The sequence below is a fragment of the Rhineura floridana genome, chromosome 9, assembly GCF_030035675.1.
Source record: "Rhineura floridana isolate rRhiFlo1 chromosome 9, rRhiFlo1.hap2, whole genome shotgun sequence".
NCBI lineage: Eukaryota > Metazoa > Chordata > Lepidosauria > Squamata > Rhineuridae > Rhineura > Rhineura floridana.
In genome coordinates this window covers 123,080,012-123,101,776 of record NC_084488.1, presented here as the reverse complement: position 1 = coordinate 123,101,776, position 21,765 = coordinate 123,080,012, and the positions used below count along the sequence as shown (strand labels likewise).

At 48.7% G+C, this 21,765-nt stretch overlaps 1 protein-coding gene and 1 pseudogene across 4 annotated transcripts in view; both read left to right on the top strand.

The window, feature by feature from the left end:
* LOC133363905 (transcription factor COE3-like) overlaps nucleotides 1-21,765 on the top strand; it is a 119,826-nt gene that overhangs the window by 76,190 nt on the left and 21,871 nt on the right. For all 4 annotated transcript variants that reach the window (XM_061583619.1, XM_061583618.1, XM_061583616.1 and 1 more), the window contains 4 exons: nucleotides 2,735-2,852; nucleotides 6,009-6,142; nucleotides 8,014-8,140; nucleotides 19,126-19,214. In XM_061583619.1, the coding sequence (XP_061439603.1) occupies nucleotides 2,735-2,852; nucleotides 6,009-6,142; nucleotides 8,014-8,140; nucleotides 19,126-19,214 (468 nt within the window). The remainder of the gene's footprint in view (nucleotides 1-2,734; nucleotides 2,853-6,008; nucleotides 6,143-8,013; nucleotides 8,141-19,125; nucleotides 19,215-21,765) is intronic.
* LOC133364659 (5S ribosomal RNA) lies at nucleotides 1,115-1,225 on the top strand (annotated as a pseudogene).

Genomic DNA, 21,765 nt, shown 5'->3' with positions numbered 1-21,765 from the left:
GTAACCTGAGGCAAGAGGCAGAATTCACAGGCGGTGATCTGCCTAATTTAAATTTAAATAGAAAACCCAAGAGACCATCAGTAGAAAGATCGCCAACAGCATTAGCAATTTTGTTACCTATTACAAGCGGATGGGAAATAGCAAAAAAAAAAAAAATGGGAGGGGGAATGTTGTAGATCGGCACCAGAAGCCAGTTGTGAAAACCAAAACACTGACCAGAACCAAAGAGCGAACCCCAGCCCTACTGCTGAGTGTGAGTGCTTGTCACTTGTGAGGCATCGGGAACAGCCACCAGTAAGGGGCCCCCCAGACATCCTTTTAATTGTGCATCCATGATGATTTGTTCTTATGATGGTATTGGGGCAGTTGTACATGATTCCGCTTTCAATGCCATTTGCACCTGCAAATGTTTCAGAGCAGGTGTGCTGCCCTGTTTCAAATCAGCACATTTTTTTATACCATTGGTTTGGGTTGGGGCAGGGGGAGTGGGTTGTTGTTAGGGGTGCCAGGCTCAGGGCCTGAGAATGATTCTGTATCTTTAAGAGCAGAGAAAATTCAGCCAAGTGCAGGTGTTCTTGCAACACTGTAATGGGAAAAACCACAAGGTGGAATTCTCCCTTCCCGCTGCACAACTTTGAACGATACAGAAGACCTCTTGGTTGCCAGGCCCAGCCTCCAAGATGTCTTCTGTATCTTTAAAAGTTGTGCAGGGGAAAGTGGGAATTCCACCTTGTGGTTTTTCCCATTACAGAGTTGCAAGAACACCTGCACTTGGCTGAATTTTCTCTGCTCTTAAAGATACAGAATCATTCTCAGGCCCTGAGCCTGGCAACCCTAGTTGTTGTGCTTTTGTCGTGCTACAGCACAAGCGGTGCCCCTCCAGACGGCACTAATGTAGTAACACTGGGGAAGCATCGCAGAACGCATGAAGTGGAATGATGTGCAGACGGTCCGGTATAGATCTATCACTGATTGCACCGTTATTGCACCAATGACATGTTGCAGAATATACCTGCAAAAAAAAAAAACCCACACCAGTCTGGAGGGGCCCTCAGGCGGCTTTCCTTTTTAACAAATTCCTGCAGGGAAAATATATGTAAGTAAGAGGCAAGGGGCCTATGGCCATACTACCTTGACACGCCTGATCTCATCTGAAGCTAAGCAGGGTCAGGCCTGGTTAGTACTTGGATGGGAGACTGCCTGGGAATACCAGGTGCCGTAGGCTTAGAGGAAGACAATGGTGAACCACCTCTGAATACCTCTTACCATGAAAACCCTATGAATATCTACAAACAAGATTCATAGGGTCGCCATAAGTCGTAATCGACCTGAAGGCATATAGCAACAACAAAGAGGCAAGAGAGAGGATCCTCCACCACCCCTGCCTTGCCCCTCTGCTCCAGAAAGGCTAGTTCTCTAGGGCAAGGCTGGTCTGTGCCACTAATATGGTGGGGATGGAGCTGAGCAGAGTCTTGCCCCCCTATTCACCACTCAATTCTCTACTCCAAGTCTAGCCCATGTGTTGCTTTGCAGATGTTGTTGGACTCCCAACTCCCGTCATCCCTGGCCATTGGCCATGCTGGGTGGGGACGATGGGAGTTGTAGTCCAGCGGCGCCTGGAGAGGTCTGAGTTCACTACCCTCGCTGTTCACGCTGCAAGTGCCAGAGGGCAGAGGGGAAAGCTGTGACATTGGTGAGGGGCCACAGCTCCATGGCAGAGCACATGGCCTCCGGGCCCAAGGACACAGGTTCAATCCCTGCCAGTTTAAAAAAGGATCAGCTAGCAGCTGGGGGGAAAGACCCTTGCCTGAGGCCTTTGAAAGCCGCTGCCTCCGGTGTTGCTATAAGAATGGATGGCAGCTTGAAAGTGACAGAGGGGCAGTGGAATCCACTCCGGGTGTTAGTCTGAACTTTCAAGGAGCTGTCCGAGGCACTCCAGCGTTCAGCTTCCTTGAAAATTCAGACTGAAACCCGGAGTGGATTCCACTGCCCCACTGACATGGAGTCTCCAGGCGCCACTGTTAAAAGGGCTGCATTCAGTTGCAACGACGGATGTTTTTCACTGCACTGGTCACTACGATTCAGATCCTTCAGATTTGTTGGCCTTCCTTTGGAGGTTCAGCACCCCTTAAGGATGCTGCTACTTCCATGAACTGTGGCTTCCACTCCCCTCTCGCCCGCAGCGTCTACTGCTGCTGCTCCGTCGCACTCATCAAGGTGGGTGTGCTTGTCTGCTCCTCCCGCCGCCGCCTGGCACCCGCGCTATGCAAATTGGAATGGCTGTTAATCATGTAAAAATGTCACAATTACCATATCGTTATGAGAGGAACCTGATGATGAAGCCACCAGCCAGTCGGGGCTGGTTGATGCCCGGGGAGTCCCTTCTTTCTGCACATCCAGCGTGGCCCTCCGGGTCCCGCTGATCTCTCCAGCACAAGCTCGGCTTCCTTTTCTTGCATGAGGTTGGAAGAGACTTTTCCTTTTGGAAAGGGAACATTACATGCAAGCATGTGCAAAATGCCAGCTGGCCCTTAACCTGATTTATTTAAATGTGCACCCCAGCAGGGACAAAGCAAGCCCTGACAAATTGCATCAGAGATGCTCTGGGTCAGACTTAACCCTGGGTGGTGCACTGTAGCCGACGGAATGATTTCTGCCGTGGGGCATGAAATTCTTCCTTTTGGTCCAGGTGCTGCCTCCTCCTCAGCACACCCTTGCCCTCTTTTCACCTTAGGTTGTGGTCTCGACGACAGTGAATGTGGATGGCCACGTCCTCGCCGTTTCTGATAACATGTTTGTCCACAACAACTCCAAGCACGGGCGCCGGGCAAGGAGGCTGGACCCCTCTGAAGGTATGTGTCGCCCCCCCCCCCAGCCCATCATAAGCTCACAGGAACGGCTTTGCTGGAATAAACTAGAGGTCCATCTTGTGCTGCAGTGGCCAACTTGCTACCCTCTAGACATTGCTGAATTGCAACTCCCAGCATCCCTGAACACTGGCCATGCTGGCTAGGGCTGCAGAGTCACAAACCTCTGGAGGGCACCATGTCAGTTGGATACCCCTGATCTAGCGTACCCAACTGTGACCAACTAGATGACCTTGAGCGCTCCCAGATGAAGAGAGACTGAAGGAACTGGGCATGTTTAGCCTGGAGAAGAGAAGACTAAGGGGAGATAGGATAGCACTCTTCACGTACATGAAAGGTTGTCACATAGAGGAGGGCCCAGTGGGGCTTACCTCTGTGTAAACATGCATGGGTTTGCACTGTAAAGGAAATAAGACCATAAGGAGAGCCTGCGGATCAGGCCAGTGGCCCATCTAGTCCAGCATCCTGTTCTCACAGTGGCCAACCAGGTGCCTGGGGGAAGCCCGCAAGCAGGACCCGAGTGCAAGAACACTCTCCCCTCCTGAGGCTTCCGGCAACTGGTCTTCAGAAGCATGCTGCCTCTGACTAGGGTGGGAGAGCACGGCCATCATGGCTAGTAGCCATTGATAGCCCTGTCCTCCTCTTCCCTCCTGTAGTTTCCAGCAACTGCTATTCAGAAGCATTCTGCCTCCAGCCATGGAGTCAGAGCGTAGCCATCACGGCTAATAACATCCTCTTTGAAAGCCATCCAAATTGGTGGCCATCGCTGCCTCTTCTGGGAGCGAATTCCATAGTTTAACTCTGCAGTGTGTGAAGAAGCCCTTTCTTTTGTCTGCCCTGAATCTTGCAATCTTCACCTTCACTGAATGTCCACAAGTTCTAGGGTTACGAGAGAGGGAGAAAAACTTTTCTCTATCCAATTCCTCAGCACCATGCATAATTTCGTACACCTCTGCAGTATCTCCTCTTAATCGCATTTTTAGCCAAGCTAAAAAGCCCCCATGTGAAACTTCCTAAAACATCCTGCTCTTGTACAGAGTATAGCAAAAGCAACACACTTAGAGGAGCGTAAAATCATCAGCAGAGATTTAAAAACAAACTCCATGAAGGAGTTTGGGGAAATGCAAACGTTTTTGCCCAGGCAGGATATGATATCAAAGTAGGCGCCAAGCAAGACTCCCTAGGGAGAGCATTTCACAGTCAGGGACCCCCAATAATGAGAAGGGCCTTTCCCCAGTAGCCATGACTCAGGTGGAAGAAGTAAGTAGAGCCTGGCAGCTGGATTAGACCAAAGGCCGTCTAGTCCAGCCTCAAGCTTTTTACCACAGCTAACAGGTGCCACTCCCGAGAAGCCCACGAGCAGGGCGTGGTGGGGATGGCCTGCCCATGCGCTCTGCCTTGTCATAAATCACTAAAAAGTCCCTATTTCTCCAAAAGTCATGTGAGAAGTGGGACTGCCGTCATTAAGCATTTCAGTTGAGAATCAGCTAAATCTGAGCCAAGGACCCCTTTTCAGCTCTAGGGCCACATTTCCTTGCAGGCAACCTTCTGGGGGCCAGTGTTGGGCAGGGACAGAGGCAAAAATGGGCGGAGCAACAGATGTAAATGTTACCTTTATACAGTAGGGTAGATTTACAAACACTCGGACGCCCTTCTCTGACCTCCCCCCGGGCAAGCAAGAAGCATCTGCGGAGTTCAAGGGCACATTGCAGGGAGGCACAAACGCTGAAGGAGGTTGCAAAGGAGGGCTAGTGAGGGGTGTGACCTGAGGGCAGGGAGAGTGGCTAAGGATAAGGGGTAGCCTGGAGGACCCCATTTGACCCCTGGGCGTGATGTTCCCCTCCCTGAGCTAATGTAGGTCAATTTTTTGGTGAGAGGGCAAGTTTTAATTGGCAAGCTAAAAGAGCCCTTGTTATGTTTTTGACTCTGTTTTGGTTGTGATGTCTTACTAACATGGCAAACAAAAGAGAAGAAAAATATTCCAGAAAAATACTCCTTTCTTTGCACAGCAAGCGATGTAACTTGTGGATGTGATGACCTTAATGTCTCAAAAAGACACATTTTATTGAAGAGCTGGTAATATGCAGATGAGTTTACATTTAATTGTTCGACTGATTGGTTTTTAAAGGCAGATAATTAATCGTCTAAATCAGAGAACCTTTCTGTCGACAAGGTATCATTCTTACATGTTCGCTATTTCTCAATCAAGTCTCGTAGGTCCCCATTATAGGGCACAGACGGATTTTAGCCCTAGAAACAAAATCACTGTAATATCTAGAGGTCCTTGCAGGTTCTCTAACGTCTGGCAAAAGACTTTCAGATACCAACTGTAACATCAGTGGAATATATGATTGTTATTCTTCAACATTTATTGTTATTATTATTTGGGGGCCTCTGGGCCTCTCCTAATATTTGGCCTCAGTACAGGAGTGCACAAGACAGCTTTTGGGATTTCTGTTTGTTCCCGTATTTTAAATAGGGCTCAACACCTGCATGCCTCTCAGTTTCTACAAGTAGAAACCTCATTGTGTCAGGGGGAGATGCCTTCCAGCCTTACCATCGCCCTGATATGTTAGCTTTCCACCTGTGGGGAGGATCCGACATTCAAAGAAGCCGTTCCTCCCATGTGGCAGGGTGGTTCTGGCTCACAAAATGACCCTCCCACTCTTTATTTATTGTGGTTTTGTCCCACTCTTCTTCCATGCGGTGTGCATGGCTCTACCATCCCTCTTTTTATATGTTCATAACAACCCTGTGAGGCAGGATCGCCTGAAGGATAGCAGTGGCAGATTTGAACATGGTTCTTCCTGCTCCGAGCTGAACTCTGCGAGCCCGGCACCTCATAGCTGCTATGATGTTTGGACGGTCTTTGAAATCCTAACTGAGGAAGCAAGACCACCCTTCCCTCACATTTTGCAGAATCATCCGTTATCTTTGCATTTTCCCCATCCATCTGTGTGGCACTGGCTCATGTGTAGCTCTGAAGCCATCGCCTTGCCTGTTTTGTGCCTACTTCCAGCCATGATGTGCATGACCTCCTCTGTGCCCCCATCACTGCTCACTTTTCCTTGTTGCAGTGATCTCCTCCTCCGGTGCTCACTCACCCCAGTCTCTCCTTGTCTCTCCCCTCCCCACCTGAAGCTGCCACCCCATGCATCAAAGCCATCAGTCCCAGCGAAGGCTGGACAACGGGCGGTGCCACCGTCATCGTCATCGGGGACAACTTCTTCGACGGGCTGCAGGTGGTCTTTGGCACCATGCTGGTCTGGAGCGAGGTGAGTGTCGGCGAGGGGCGGCATATCCACTCTGAAGACTTAAAACTCGCCAGACAAACCCTCCCTCTTCCCTGGGGAGCTGCAGCTCTGCAAGGGGAGACTACCGATCTCCGTAACGGAGCATTCCGAGCTGCCTTGCCAAGCTGTATTTCCCAGGATTCTCTGGGGGAAGCCACGGCAGTTAAAAGTGGTATTGAACCAATCTCAGTTTGGCGTGGAAAAAGGGCCGGTGTGTGGTTGCATGGTGCGCCAGGCTATGGTTGGTGGCTGGACTAGCGAGAGGGAGAGGCATTTCAGGGAAGGGGGAGGGCTGGGAAATAAGCAGCACTCGGAGCAAGGCTGCCCTGTTCCGGTCTGGAGCAGATGAGGAGTTGCATGGTCTGTGGGTAGCTCTGGATAGCTCCAAGGGAGCAACTTGTCCCAGAGGAACAAGCCGAAAGCAGACTGTGCCTTTTTGAGCCTCTGCCCTCCCACCCACAGACTACCCCTCTCAGGCACTGCCTCCCTTGTGGATAATTTCGGGTTCTGCAAAGGCCAGCCCCCTGACCCAAAGACAGGCACTCCTCCTCCGTTCCATAGCCTCCCGTGCTCCCAGACTGGTGCAGTTCCATGGGAGGCTACTTGGTTCTTCAGGAGAGGGCCCCGGCTCAGGCCCTATGGGGCCTGGTGGTGCAGGAGGTTCTTCTGGGGGCTCCTGTCTATCACCTTCAGGCTCAGTAGTCTCCCAGTCTCCAGCAACAGAGCTCAGGGCTCAATACGTGGCTTGGCTCCTTAGCTGGGGGTTCCGCAGCCTCCGACTCTGAGGCGCTATCCGCACTGTACATTTAAAGCACTTTTTGTACCATTTTAAAAAGTCAAGGCTTTTAAAGAATCCTGGGAACTGTAATTGGTTAAGGGTGAGTGAGAGTGGCTCCCAGAGTAGCTTAGCAATCCATCTCTCCTCATTTCCAAATCACGTGAGGTATTAGTTTCCCTCTATTCAGCACTGGTTATGCCTCATCTTGAGTACTGTGTCCAGTTCTGGTCTCCGCACTTCAAGAAGGATGCAGACAAACTGGAACGGGTTCAAAGGAGGGCAACAAGAATGATCAGGGGACTGGAAAAAAGCCCTATGAGGAGAGACTGAAAGAACTGGGCATGTTTAGCCTGGAGAAGAGAAGACTGAGGGGAGATATGATAGCACTCTTCAAGTACATGAAAGGTTGCCACACAGAGGAGGGCCGGGATCTCTTCTAGATCATCCCAGAGTGCAGGACCCGGAATAATGGGCTCAAGCTGCAGGAAGCCAGATTTCAATTGGACATTAGGAAAAACTTCCTAACTGTTAGAGCCATACGACAATGGAACCAATTACCTAGAGAGGTAGTGGGCTCTCCGACACTGGAGGCATTCAAGAGGCAGCTGGACAGCCATCTGTCGGGAATGCTTTGATTTGGATTCCTGCATTGAGCAGGGGCTTGGACATGATGGCCTTATAGGCCCCTTCCAACTCAACTATTCTGTGATTCTCTTCCCAGGGAACTGTGTGAATTGTAGCCCTGTGCAAGGAAATGTCTCCTAACAACTCCCAGCAAGCTTAACAAACTACAGTTCCCAGGATTCTTCGGGGGGAGCCCTGACTGTTTAACGTGGTAAAATACTGCTTTAAATGTATAGTGCAGATGCAGCCTGAGGCTTGATTGCTGTTGGCTCTGGGGCCGTAGCAAAGGGGAACGGACAAGTCAGACCACTCACCTAGAGGAGTATGTGCGCGCGCACGTGTGTGTGCGCAAAGCAATTGCCATTGATCTCCCCCCTTGCTGTGCAGTTTCGCCTGCTTCCAAATAACTGCATTCGCCACCCCCACCATGTCTTTCCACCTCTCTTAACAGCTCATCACGCCACACGCAATCCGTGTGCAGACTCCACCTAGGCACATCCCTGGAGTGGTGGAAGTGACGCTGTCCTACAAATCAAAGCAGTTCTGCAAAGGTGCACCAGGACGCTTTGTCTACACTGGTGAGAGGGTTGTTTTGTTATTTATTTTGTGGAGGGGGTCCAAGGAGAGCTTCTTGGCCTCTGCCACTACCCAGAAGGCACGCAGTCCTGTGTGGCTTTTGTTGCTTCCAGCCCCACTGTGGAATGACGGAGCTACTCCCATTGCTGTGTCAGGCGAGGGGCTGGGCATCCTGTAAGATTCCTGGATATATCGAAGGTGCATTCCGCCTTCATTAGCAACTAGCCTTGTGGTGGGGCCGCTTGGAGGGGGAGTTTGGAGAGGCACCCACACACAGACATCACCAGCAGAGACTGCTGGCCCCGATGTCAATAGGGCAGTGAATCCACCCCAGGTTTTAGTCTGAACTTTGAAGGAGCTGTCCAAGGTGCTGAAGTGCCAAAGTGGACTCCCAACAGGTCCCTGAGCTAAGTCATTATTCCCTCCATCCCTTTCTCTTGCATCTGAGTTGGCAACTGAGGCAAAGGGAGCAAGTAGGAGGGGGGATTTGGCCCTGGGGCCTCCAGCTTCAGTTTCTGAGTATACTGTTGAGACGTGGGGGGGTAGCCATCTGCCCAGGTGTCCCTTTCTCCATACCACAGTTGGTGGCACTGGCAATGTGCATCAATTTTGCTCATCCTGCTCTCCAAGCTCCAGGGGCACCTGATAAGTTTTTCCACTGGTTTTCTGCCACACTACTACACATCGACTTCACATTTTTATGTTCAGAGTCATCCGTAGCCTCACACCACCCCCGTCTTGCACACACCTATTTTCTCCTCTGCTTTCTCTTTCATTTGTATTTGATTCTGACTGTTTCCTGTTTTGGGGATGAGGAAGGGACATTTCCCCAGACCTCATTGGTGCATCACCTGGAGAGAGGGCCCCCGAGACCCCTTTCCATGGAGTGGGTGTCTTGTCAAATGTTCATGCCATTGCAGGGTATATATGCTATGCACCAATCTGCAACCAGGCCACATAATTTATGCTAATTAGGCTCATTTGCAATTGTTTGCTTATTTTTCGGAATTTGTCCAGTTTCCTCTGCTACTGGGGAGGGGAAAGTAGGAGAATGAGACATGGAACTCATCCCTTAGACCCGTGAAAAGTGTATGTGTGTAGGAGATATCTGTGTTTTCACTGACCAATGCCCACATGCTGTCAAACTTACCTTTGCACACTTGAACTCTGTGCCCAGTTCAATTGTGGAATTGCGTCATAGAAAGGAGCCTTGGCTGTGGCTCAGCAAATCATCTCCGGGGTTCGCTTGAGGTCTGATAGTGGCACCTTTAGACCTGGGCTGCAGTGGTGGCAGCACATGGATGGGCCTGACTTTGAGCAGGACCATCTGGTGCTCTCCAGCTTTTGGGCTGTAGAATGCAGGGACTGACAGGGAACAGAAAGACAGGCAGAGGGATAAATGCAGAAGCCAGCATGTGGAGGGAAGCTGATGAAGACAGAGAGAGGAATACATTATGTTCAGAGAGGAACAGGGTGCACACGCACATTGCCTATAACTCTCTTGGGAGTAAAGAGGACCTCTGATCTTTTTGCCATGCTAATTGTTGGGGGGGATCCCTCTCTCCCGCCCCCCATCTCCTCCATTTCCATTTCATGAATTATCTATGAATATCGACCCACTGTGGAGGAGTCTTGGCACACCAAGTAAGAAGAGGGATGGGAACAGGCAGAGAAGGCGATTGATAAAGACCCACACACACATACCCCAAACCTTGCTCTGCTTTTCAACCCAGCGTTTCAGTTAAGTTTCAAGGCAGCTGTGGATGAAAGGTGGGGCTGGGGGAAGGCAGGGCTAGGATGAGGCAAGGTAGGGGATTTATTTCTCAGGGCGCTTCCAGACTTCCGTCACTCTTTTTGGGTTGGATTCAAGCACGATGCCAGCCAATCCAGATTGCATGATGATAGTTGAGGAGGAGGTCTGGTGCAATAAACCCACGTTCCCCAAAAGACTGGACTTTCTGCAATAAGAAAATGAACGTGGAAATGCACCCTCCCTTCACTAATTTGGGAAGTGGTTTGCACTATCCATGTCTATCCTGTAGTCTCTTATGAAATACTGCATTTGATGCATTCTTTCCCAAACCAGCTTTGATCCGAACTGAGAAACAGAATGATCTAAGTGGCAACACACTGTTGAGCCAGTTCCAGTGCATCTCCACCTTTTTTTTTCTAAAAAAGGGCACATGACATTAGTCAAACTCTGCCCCTTTTTACTGTAAAACCTGGATGGATCAGATCGCGTCTCTGTGTTTTTTTAAAATTCAGCTTCAGTTTTGCAACTGATTGGTAAATCAACCCATTATCCCTCCAGGTGTGGCCAATGGAAATGCTTTCCTCTAGGCTCACGCAGAGACCGTGATTGACCCAAAGCTTTGCTGTGGGCAGTCCTGAAAGGTCTGAAGTCAGCAGTGGGGAGGGGAGGTGTGGCCAGCCGAGGGCAGAGTCACTTCAAAATGCAGCCAGAATGGTTTTTCCGGCTGCGTTTTGAAATGACTCTGCCCTCGGCTAGCCACACCTCCCTTTTCAAGTGACTCGTGTGCCCACAGCTGTAGCTGCGTTTTTAAGGTGGTTTTTAAGCTGGTAACGTGTACGCAGCCAGTGTCATCATTGAAATATTTTCAATAAATAATGCATGCACCTTGAAAAAGCTGGTGCTTTTACTCGTAGCCCCTCAGTCGGTGGAAGGTCAAGGCATAAAGCTGTGGGCTCAACTGGAGATGCGCAGGTACCACCCCCCATGCCCCCCCTCCACATGTAAGTCAGCTCTGGCCACTCCATCATAGAATCATAGAATAGAAGAGTTGGAAGGGGCCTATAAGGCCATCAAGTCCAACTCCCTGCTCAATGGAGGAATCCAAATCAAAGCATTACCGACAGATGGCTGTCCAGCTGCCTCTTGAATGCCTCCAGTGTCGGAGAGCCCACTACCTCTCTAGGTCATTGGTTCCATTGTCGTATGGCTCTAACAGTTAGGAAGTTTTTCCTGATGTCCAGTCGAAATCTGGCTTCCTGGAACTTCATGTGGCTTTCCCTCTTCTTGACTCTGCCTGTCAGCGGATGCAGGACCAGCAGCCAAGCAAGGGTTACACTGGACTCATGCAGAATGTCCGCTTCCTCTCCCACAAGGTCTTTTGCTAGGAAGCAGGCTTGCTTCCAAAAAGGAAACAAGCACTTTATTTATTCATTATTATTTTTAAAAAATATATATGTTGAAGCCGCTTTTCTGGGCTTTTGGCCTGTCCAAAGCAGCTTGCAAGCAAAACAAAAGATAAGGAAAGAATACAGAATTTAAAATGGTACAAATAAAATGGTGCAAAATGTAAAACTTCAGAACACTGAACAAAACAGCATTTAACATTTTATTATTATTATTATTATTATTATTATTATTTGACTTATATCCTACCCTTCCTCCCAGCAGGAGCCCAGGGCGGCAAACAAAAGCACTAAAAACTTTAAAACATCTTAAAAACAAACTTTAAAATACATTAAAACAAAACATCTTTAAAAACATTTCTTAAAAATAAAAAGATCATCTACGATTAAAAACATTTTTTAAAAGAAGGTTTAAGAACATATTAAACATGAAAAATAGAGGACTGGAGAGAACATAATTGACTCAGGCCTCCAACACCCAGCTAACAAGCACTGTGCCTGGAAGGCCAGTTGGGAAAAAAGTTATGCTTCAGGGCCTTCTGAAAAATCTGTAGCACAGAGATTTAGTGCAGGTCCAGCGGGAGAGGGAACAGCATATAGAAGGACCTCTCCCCATTGGGCACTCACCTTACCAACCCAAGGATTGGGCACACAAGGAGGGCCTCTGAAGCAAATCCTAAAGTGCAGGTAGGATAGTAAGGGTGCAGGCAGTCCACCTGTCAGGGATGCTTTAATTTGGATTTCTGCACTGAGCAGGGGGTTGGACTCGATGGCCTTATAGGCCCCTTCCAACAGAATTGCTTCTGGATTGGATCTTCTCAGGGGTGTAGTGGTCAGGGGTCTCAGGACTGGGGTCTTAGACCCTTTACTTTTTGGGGACAGGGTCCCAGCAGGGGCTCTATGTCTCCAGCATCCTATGACCCTGAAAGGGGAGTGTGTTAGCCACCAAGACATCTTTTAATGTGCTTCCTTGTCCATTCCTGCTGATTGGAGCCAATCAGAGTGAAAGGAGGTGAGTCATCCACGAAGAAGACTCTTCTTAATAGCTAACACTCTCCCCTTTCATGCTTATTGGCTCCTAGGGACGTTTGTTGTTGTGGGAGAAGACATTAACAAAGATCTCATTCTTAACTCAGCAGCTAAAAAAAAAAAGATGGGAGAGGGTGTGGCTGTGACTATCACGAAGGGACCCTGCACTACTGAATTTGGCACTGCACTACTGTGTTCCACATAGGGTTGCCAGGTCCATGGCCTGAAACTGATCCTGTATCTTTAGGAGAAGAGAAAGTCAGCCAAGTGCAGGTGTTCTTGCAACCCTGTAATGGGAAAAACCACAAGGTGGAATTCTCCCTTCCCCCTGCACAACTTTGAAAGATACAAAAGACCTTGTGGAGGCTGGGCCTGGCAACCAAGAGGTCTTCTGTATCTTTAAAAGTTGTGGAGGGGGGAGGGAGAATTCCACCTTGTGGTTCTTCCCGTTACAATGTTGCAAGAACACCTGCACATGCCTGACCTTCTCTTCTCCTAAAGATACAGGATCAGGCCATGGACCTGACAACCCTAACCTCGTGGCTCCTGGCAATCCTGCCTCAGCCATCTTCTGGCAGCCCACACAGCTGGAAAATCGTTTGCAGCCTTAAGGGATAGAAACTTATTTAAAACTTTATTTTTTAACATAGATTCGACCATGGAGGCAGAGCATAGCCATAATGGCTGGTCGCCACCGATAGACATATCCTGCATGAGTTTGTCTAAACCCTTTTTTTAAAGCCATCACTGCCTCTTGTGGGAGCGAATTCCATAGTTTAACTAAGCACTGTGTGAAGAGGGACTTTCTTTTGTCTGTCCTGAATCTTCCAACTTTCTCCTTCGTTGGATGTCCTAGTCTTGTGAGAGGGAGAAAAGCTTCTCCTTCCTGCTTGCTCTGTGCCGTGCATCATTTTAGACACTTCTGCCATGTCACCCTCTGACTCGCCTTTTCTCTAAGCTAAAAAGCCCCAAATGCTGCAAGCTTTCCTCCCAGGGGAGTCGCTCCATCCCCTTGATCATCCTGGTAGCCCTTTTCTGAACCTTTTCCAACTCCTGCAATATCCTTTCTGAGAGGAGGCGACCAGAACCATACACAGTTTTCCAGATGTGGTTGCACCATAGATTTGTATAGCGGCATTATGATATCAGCGGTTTCATTTTCAGTTCCTTTCCAAATGATTAAAGCAGCGCCTTCCAGTGTGGGCAAAGCTAACAGTTAGGATGCAATGGCTACTGCTGCTATATAAGGCTCAGGCTCAGTTTGTTTCTTGCTGAAGCAGCGTCAGACTTCTGTGTTCCTAAAGCCTGAGTTTTGTCCCCAGCCTCACCACTGCACAGGACAATATTAAAGTGCTCTGTCACCCCAGCACAACAAGCCCACTTTTGTTTTTTTAAAAAAGAACGTTTTATCTAGGAAAGTGATGGAGAAATGCACTAAAAAGTGTGGAGTGAGTGAATGGATGGATGGAACAACTACCAGTTGGATCCACAGTTGGCTCCAGAATCGTACTCAAAGAGTGCTTATCAATGGTTCCTTCTCAAGCTGGGCAGAAGTGACAAGTGGGGTACCACAGGGCTCGGTCCTGGGCCCAGTGCTCTTCAACAATTTTATTAACAACTTGGATGAGGAGGTAGAGAGCATGCTTATCAAATTTGCAGATGATACAAAATTGTGGGGCACAGCTAATACAGTGGAAGACAGAAACAAAATTCAAAGGGACCTTGATAGGCTGGAGCATTGGGCTGAAAACAACAGAATGAAATTCAACAGGGATAAATGCAAAGTTCTGCACTTAGGAAAAAGAAACCTAATGCACAGTTATAAGATGGGGATACTTGGCTCAGCAATACGACATGTGAGAAGGATCTTGGAATTGTTGATCACAAGCTGAATATGAGCCAACATTGCGATGTGGCTGCAAAAAAGGCAAATGCTATTTTAGGCTGCATTAACAGAAGTATAGTTTCCAAATCGCATGAAGTACTAGTTCCCCTCTATTCAGCACTGGTTAGGCCTCATCTTGAGTACTGCGTCGAGTTCTGGTCTCCGCACTTCAAGAAGGATGCAGACAAACTGGAATGGGTTCAGAGGAGGGCAACAAAGATGATCAGGGGACTGGAAAGCAAGCCCTATGAGGCTAGACTGAAAGAACTGGGCATGTTTAGCCGGGAGAAGAGAAGACTGAGGGGAGATATGATAGCACTCTTCAAGTACATGGAAGATTGTCACATAGAGGAGGGCCGGGATCTGTTCTCAATCTTCCCAGAGTCCAGGACACGGAATAATGGGCTCAAGTTACAGGAAGCGAGATTTCGACTGGACATCAGGAAAAACTTCCTAACTGTTAGAGCCATACGACAATGGAACCCATTACCTAGGGAGGTGGTGGGCTCTCCGACACTGGAGGCATTCAAGAGGCAGCTAGACAGCCATCTGTCGGGAATGCTTTGATTTGGATTCCTGCATTGAGCAGGGGGTTGGACTTAATGGCCTTATAGGCCCCTTCCAACTCTACTATTCTGTGATTCTATGAATGATTAATGGGGAGATGTATAAACACCCTGCACGTGAATCGGGATTAATGCTCAGTAAAGACCAGGCATAGTCTAACCTGCATGTAAGTTTTGTGCAGGCAAATTAGGCTGAATGCTCAATAAACAGGTGATGGGGGAGCCTTTAGTTGTTCTCAAACGATGTGTGAACAGGAAATCCAAGTAAGTTGTGCTTCCCCTGTTGGTGCATATCATTACTCTCCAAAGGAGTGGTGATGGTCTGTGTGCCTTCGCCCCCAGGGGAGCATATTAGGCCAGATGTTCATGGTGGACCACTGTTGTGGCAACCCCCAAGGTGGGAACCACACAACATACGTTAGAGATCAGCAGAGTTGTAAACTAAAGGCAGCACTTGGAACTCAGAGGGACATGGGAAGCGGCCTTAAGCCAAGGTCAAGCAACCATCCATCTAGCTCAGTATTGTCTGTACTGACTGGCAGCAGCTCTGCAGACAAGGAGTCTCTCACAGCCTTACCTGGAGATGCCAGATACCTGGGACCGTCTGCCTGCAAAGCAAGCGCTCTATTGCTGCACAGAAGCTCTGTGAGGATTTCCTGCCTCTGGAAAGTAGGCTCCATTTAGCTTGATGGACTTACCTTTTTTTTAAAAAAAAAACCCTGTTACTTCAGGGAATGGATCTTGAAAGTCCTGAGAGGGTTGGTGCAACTCGTACACCCACCTGCTAGCCATGTCCCTGGCAAGAAGCAGCCCAACGCTGTACCTGACCAAGCTCTTAATAACTTATTGTACCAGTTCCCCGATGGCAGGGCCGGCCGTATGAATCACTCCGTACCTCTTGGATGATCAGAGCTATGCGTTGGCACTGCCCTTCATGCATTGTGCGGCTGGACAGAGAATGGCAGAGCTGTCAAGACAGTTTCTGCCCCATCCTCATCGGTGCCCAGAGCGGCAGCGTATGTGTCCCCCACTCACACTCCCCTCCCCCTTGTTGCATGGTTAATCCCGTGTGCTCTGGCCTGTGAAAGGCCTACCAAGAGGAGCAGGGAGAAAATCAATACCAATTACTGCTGCACGAACGCTGCCCAGAACTGGAATTGCAGCATATGTTTACGCTAAATCAGGCAATCTATCTTCATCTCAGCACAGTAATGAAGCACGCCAATCTCAGGGGGGGGAGGGAAGGAGTGTGTGCTTGCTGGATGACAGACAGGTTATGGGGGGGCAGGGATGTCCCTGCCTCTCTCTGTGCACGTAGAAGGGACAGGGTGAATTTAATTGAATTTATAAGGAGCCCAAGGCAGCAAATGTAAACAAAGGGAGAAATGTCACGAGAAACAGAAAAACATGCTAAAAACTGTTTAAAAATTCCAGAATACAATTACAGTTAAAAACATTATTTCATGAGCGATCTTCGGGTTTACCATTAGCAGCCCCCTTCAGCCATCAGTCAGCACTGCGATGTCCCAGAAGGCAACCTGCACGAGGACAGGACAAAGGTCTGCTTTTGGCACTTCTACCCGGGCTCAAGAGAGCATCCAGTGAAGGCGAAGGGTGGAAGACTCAGGACAGACAAAAGGAAGTCCTTTTTCACACAGTGCAGAGATAAACTATTTATTATTATCATCATAATCATTTATACCCCACCTTTTCCCCAGAACTGGGACTCAAGGTGGCTTACAAAAATTAAAACAAATTCAGTTAAAAGTATATAAATAAAACATAAGTTACAATTAAAATGTAAACTAACTATAAAACTAAAACCATTTAAAACATAGCTTTTTTAAAAAAAACAATCAGTAAAAACAGCACCCTGTTTAATAGCCCTTGCAGTCAGTTCCCCAAAGCCTGTCGGAGCAGGAAAGTCTTCACCTGCCGATAAAAGGACAGCAGGGAGGGAGCCTGTCTAACCTCCCTAGGAAGGGAGTTCCGGAGTCTGGGGGCAAGCACCAAGAAAGTTCTTTCCCATATTCCCACCAGACGTGCCTGTGAGGGTGGCTGGACCAAGAGAAGGGCCTCCCCCAGTGATCTCAGGACTCAGATAGGCTCATATGGGAAGATGAACATCAGGAGAGCCTGCTGGATCAGGCCAAAGCAGCCCATGTAGTGCTGCATCCTGTTCTCATAGTGGGCTACCGGATGCCCCAATGGAAAGCCCACAGGCAGGTCCTGAGCGCAAGAGGTGGGAGTGTTGGCCCCACAGTGATTCTCAAGCCGCATGCCGGGGAATCTTGAGAGTCCTCAGGTGCTCACTGGGGATACCTCAGTGACTAGATCAGTAATGTCAGGCACCTTGCCCTCAGAGAGAGCTTGTTCTCCATCACTGACCTGCAGTGTCTTGGGTGTGTCGTTCGGGGTGGGGTACATTGCCAATTCATGCAGAATGACAGTGAGGCCATGCCAGCACACGTCAAATGATCCGAGTGCTGAACATAGAACACTTCCCAGAATCCCTTGCAGTGTGCAGGGGTTCCTTGGCAGCCACGTTCCTGGGTAGGTGGTTCCTTAGGGTAAGAAAGGTTGAAAAATGCCACTCCCACACCTGAGATTAGAGGTGGATGCCACGGTTGCGTTCTGTGAATCTGAGAAGGGAGTTGGATGAGATGAGGAGTGTATGAAGCCAAGACAGAAGAACTGTGTGAACTCTGCACCTTTGAGGGGAAGAAAGGGGGGGAAATCCCAAAAAGTTAAGGGAATTGTAAGAGAAAAAATCCCCAAAAGTCACAGAATTGTAAGAGTTCTACTGGGAGAAAGGGCAGGATATAAGTCGGATGGATGGGTGGGTGGGTGGATGGATGGAGAGGTGCACCAAACCGCAGATACTTTCTTATTCTGGGTTAATTTGTTCTATAGCTACGCTGTACCATCCCTAAACCTTTGAAAGGGCCCCTTGATCCAAACCTCCGGGAGTCACAAGACTAATTTTGGTCACAAGACTATTTTTGGTACCCCTAAATGGCTAGTAAATGTTTTTTAAAAAAAAACTGAAGAAGTGAAATCCGCGGGATTGGTTGTAGCAGAGCCCATCCTTGTGTTGTGCTTGTGTAGAAACACACACAGCCCCAGTTTGCTTAACTATCCATCCATTTGTTTTATTTAAAGCAGTTTACCCAACTCTTCAGCCGAAAGAAACGCACACACACCCTGAAATGGATTACAGATATCCATAATAAGACAACCCCTGCCCTCACGTTTATAGTCTAAAAGACGCGACACAAAAGGAAAAGTGATTGGGACAGAGGAGGGGGAAACACAAACAGGCACTAGTTTTTAGTTACAGAGTTCTTGTCATGACCAGCTGGAATGAAAAGAGTTCAAGGAGAGCAGGAGCCAAGAGCTGCTGGTGCATCAGCTGAGCCAATGGAGAGGCCGCTCAGGTCCATCTGTCCCCTCCCCCCACCCCATATTCTGCAACCTGATGGAAAGGCTGCTATTCATTGAGGGAGAAGCCTGATGGAGACGGTCTTTCGGCAGAGCCGATGAAGGAGGCCGTATAGGGCCAGCTCTCCCTCTACTATAGCTTGGTGGCTATACCGAATGTTTCCTTAGATTTGACATTGACATCGATCCAGCCGAAATTAATATTTCAGGGACACCGGACTCCACAGTGCCTATATAGGAAGACACTGCTCACATATAGTGTGGGCTTGTCTTGTGATACACTCTTTTTGGTCTGTAATGGTTGTCCGTATCGTGTATTGGCAAAATCCCTGATATTTATGTACTTTTAAATTATATTACTGTAGTATGAAGTTTACAGCAGGACAACCAAAGAGGTTTTGCAAGCCCTTATGGTCACTAAGAGACTTTGACCCTGGAAGGATAAACACCCACTCGCTATCATGCAATGGTCTGAGGACCTCACTGCCCTGGTTAGATCTGAACATACTTCTTATAGATGTCAATTTCATGTGGGATACCTCTTGGGACATCTGGAGGGCTTATATTAACGTGCATGTTTAACAGGATGGGTGTACTGATGGTCATTGTATCCATCATGTGAACAGATGGTGTTTTTTTATTACAATATTTTTTCCTTTCAATTCTATCTAACTGTCTGTCATCATCATCATCCTTTTTCCTTGTCCCCTTTTGTTAAATTTACAATTAAAAATTAATTGCTATAGCCTGATGGAACAGTTATCACATGCCCATCTCAGTGGTTCAGTATAAAAAGAGTCAGTTTTACAGGAGAAGTCACAGGGTTAAATCCTCTTGAGGTTCCTTTGACTCTCACTACAACGCCAGATCACTGGATTCTAACCCCATCCCTCCCTCTCTTCACCCACAGCCTTGAACGAGCCAACCATTGACTACGGGTTCCAGCGCTTGCAGAAAGTGATTCCACGGCACCCTGGTGATCCGGAGCGCTTACCCAAGGTAGGCACGCTGCCCAGTCCCTTGAGAATGTTCTGGTGGCATTTTGATGTGCTGCCTCATGGCAGATAAGACAAGCAAGATAAGCTTTGTGGGAGATCATCTGTAAGTCAGCTCTGGTTAGAATGTTTAAAGCTCTGGTCTGCTCTTGAGCTGCATAATGAATAAGATGAAGTACAGTAATATCTCAGTAAACGAAGTACATGCATTCCCGGACATTACTTCTTTAACAGAAACTTTGGTACCAGAGGTAGGAATAACATGGAAAGAACAGGGATAGGTCCCTACGCCACAAAAAAGAAGAGTAGTTATTCAGCAAATTCTTTTATTCAAAATAACTAACAACATGCTAGTATAATAATAATAAACAAGTAACAATATGCATGTCTGAAATGAAACAACCAGGTCAGGTAAGCCTTGCATACAGACCACTTGAAGGTTTCTCCAAAATGCATCCAGGAATACCTGCCTTGCCTTTTTTCATTTATGATGTAGCATCTTGCTATAGCAGTCTGAAGCTCTGAGCACAGTTCTCTTCTCCATATACTCGAGCAAGCAGGCAAGGGGCAGCCACCGTCACCACCCTGTGCTTGCGCTCTCTCTCTCTCTCTGCCACCCTCCCCTACACTCGAGCAGATACGTCTGCAATAAACAGTGCTTCCAGGGCACCCGAAGTACTGTTTACTGCGGAGGCGCCTGTGCCAACCTGCAAGGAGTGCCATTCCCGCCACGTGTGAGAGAACTGCCTGCAGCAGCGGCAATCCAGTAGACAAGGAGCCACATTCTGACTATGTCAGAGTGTGCGTCCCTATCCCCACCCCCACCCAAAGAAAACTGTGTTAAAAGGAGCTTCTTTCCTGGAAGATTTGTTAACCAAGGTATAAATGCTGTATCCTAATGCATTTTCTTTTATTAAAAAAATTATTTAAGAATGGGTTGGGAAGAAATTCAAATATTAGAGAGTCTGACCCGGTTTATGACAGAGGAACTCAGGAACATGCATGATACAGAAAGAAGAAAAATGAGTTGCACTTATTATCAACAGAGGCTGGTCCATTAGGGCAACTGCAGCCTTTCCCAGCAACCTCAGTCTGCCCCTGCTAACCCCCGCCTGCCTGCCGTCTTTCTTACAGCTAGACCGGGGGTGGCATCTTCCTCCCTCTTCCTCTCAGAGCCGCCCCTTGGAGAACTCAGCAGGGGGAAGGAAGAGGAAGATGGGGGCAAATCTAGGCGTCGTTGGCTCCGCCTATCCCCAGGGGGCTCTGGCTCTTGGACTTCCGCCCTGCCAGTCCCAATGAGCACCAGCTTACGATTTCCCAGGTGTCCCTTTGCACATCTGGGTGTCCCTCGAGGAGTCTTCTCTTTAGGGACAACAGTGGGGTCACATGCTTTCCATGCAGAGCATGCCAGCTTCTGTCTCCAGCAGCTCCCATTCGCTGGGGACAGGGGGGAGCCTTTCTGTCCGAGACCTTGGAGAGCTGCTGCAGATGGGGGCACGACAGCAAGCAAAGCGCGCCACCGGCGTCTTCCCCTCTTTGTCTCTGTAGCTTTTCAACTTGCAGGGAGCTTTGTTGTTTCTTTGCCTTTGACGTGGGGGAGCCTTTGAAAGTGACAGCCTGAAGTGGCACTGGCCATTCTGCCATGGGCGGAGGGTGAGCGCCCCAGGGGCAAATGTGGCCCTCCAACCCTCGGTATCTGGCCCTTGGGACCCTCCCTGGGCCACACGCCCTCCCAACCAGACCCTTCACTGGTCCTGCTTTCCACCCCAAGTGCTTTTGCCTGGCTGAACTTTTTTCCTTGTACTTTGGTAATGCCTGCAGCTTCCCCTCTTAAATGGCGGATAGAGAGGAGTGTGTGAGCCTGTGTAGAAACTACCATGCTGAACAAAGATGAAATGCACATTTGTTGCTCCGCCCACTTTTGCCTCTGGCCCCACCCACAACTGCCTTGTGGCCCCCAGGAGGTTGGTTAGGAGGGCATGTGGCCCTGTAGCTGAAAAAGGCCCCTGAGATTATGAATCGTAAATAGAAGGGCACCTTTCTCTCATAATGTAAGAATTCAGGGTCACCGGATGTACTTGACTGGCGGTAGTTTTGCTGCACATGATGAGCAAATGGAATCTATTAGTAGAAGTTCTGGCGCAGAAGTCCAGTTTATGACGGCTTGTTCAGAGGTGAGGGAAATCCATGGAGGCAAGGGCTGTCAATGGCTATTAGCCAGGGCTTGGAAAAGTTACTTTTTTTGAACTACAACTCCCATCAGCCCAATCCAGTGGCCATGCTGGCTGGGGCTGATGGGAGTTGTAGTTCAAAAAAAGTAACTTTTCCAAGCTCTGCTATTAGCCACAGTATCCAAATGGAGCCTCAGTGTGCCACTGAGAATCAGGTTCTGAGACAGACCAAAGAGGGTGATGGTCTCCCTCACACCCAGCTCCTGATCTTCCCAGAAGCATCTGGCTGGCATCTGTTAGAAGCAGAACACTGGCTCGAGTGGGCCTTAGCCTTCTAGAGACAAGCTAACCCTGGGGACTGAGCACCCCCCCTGTGGCCAGGTT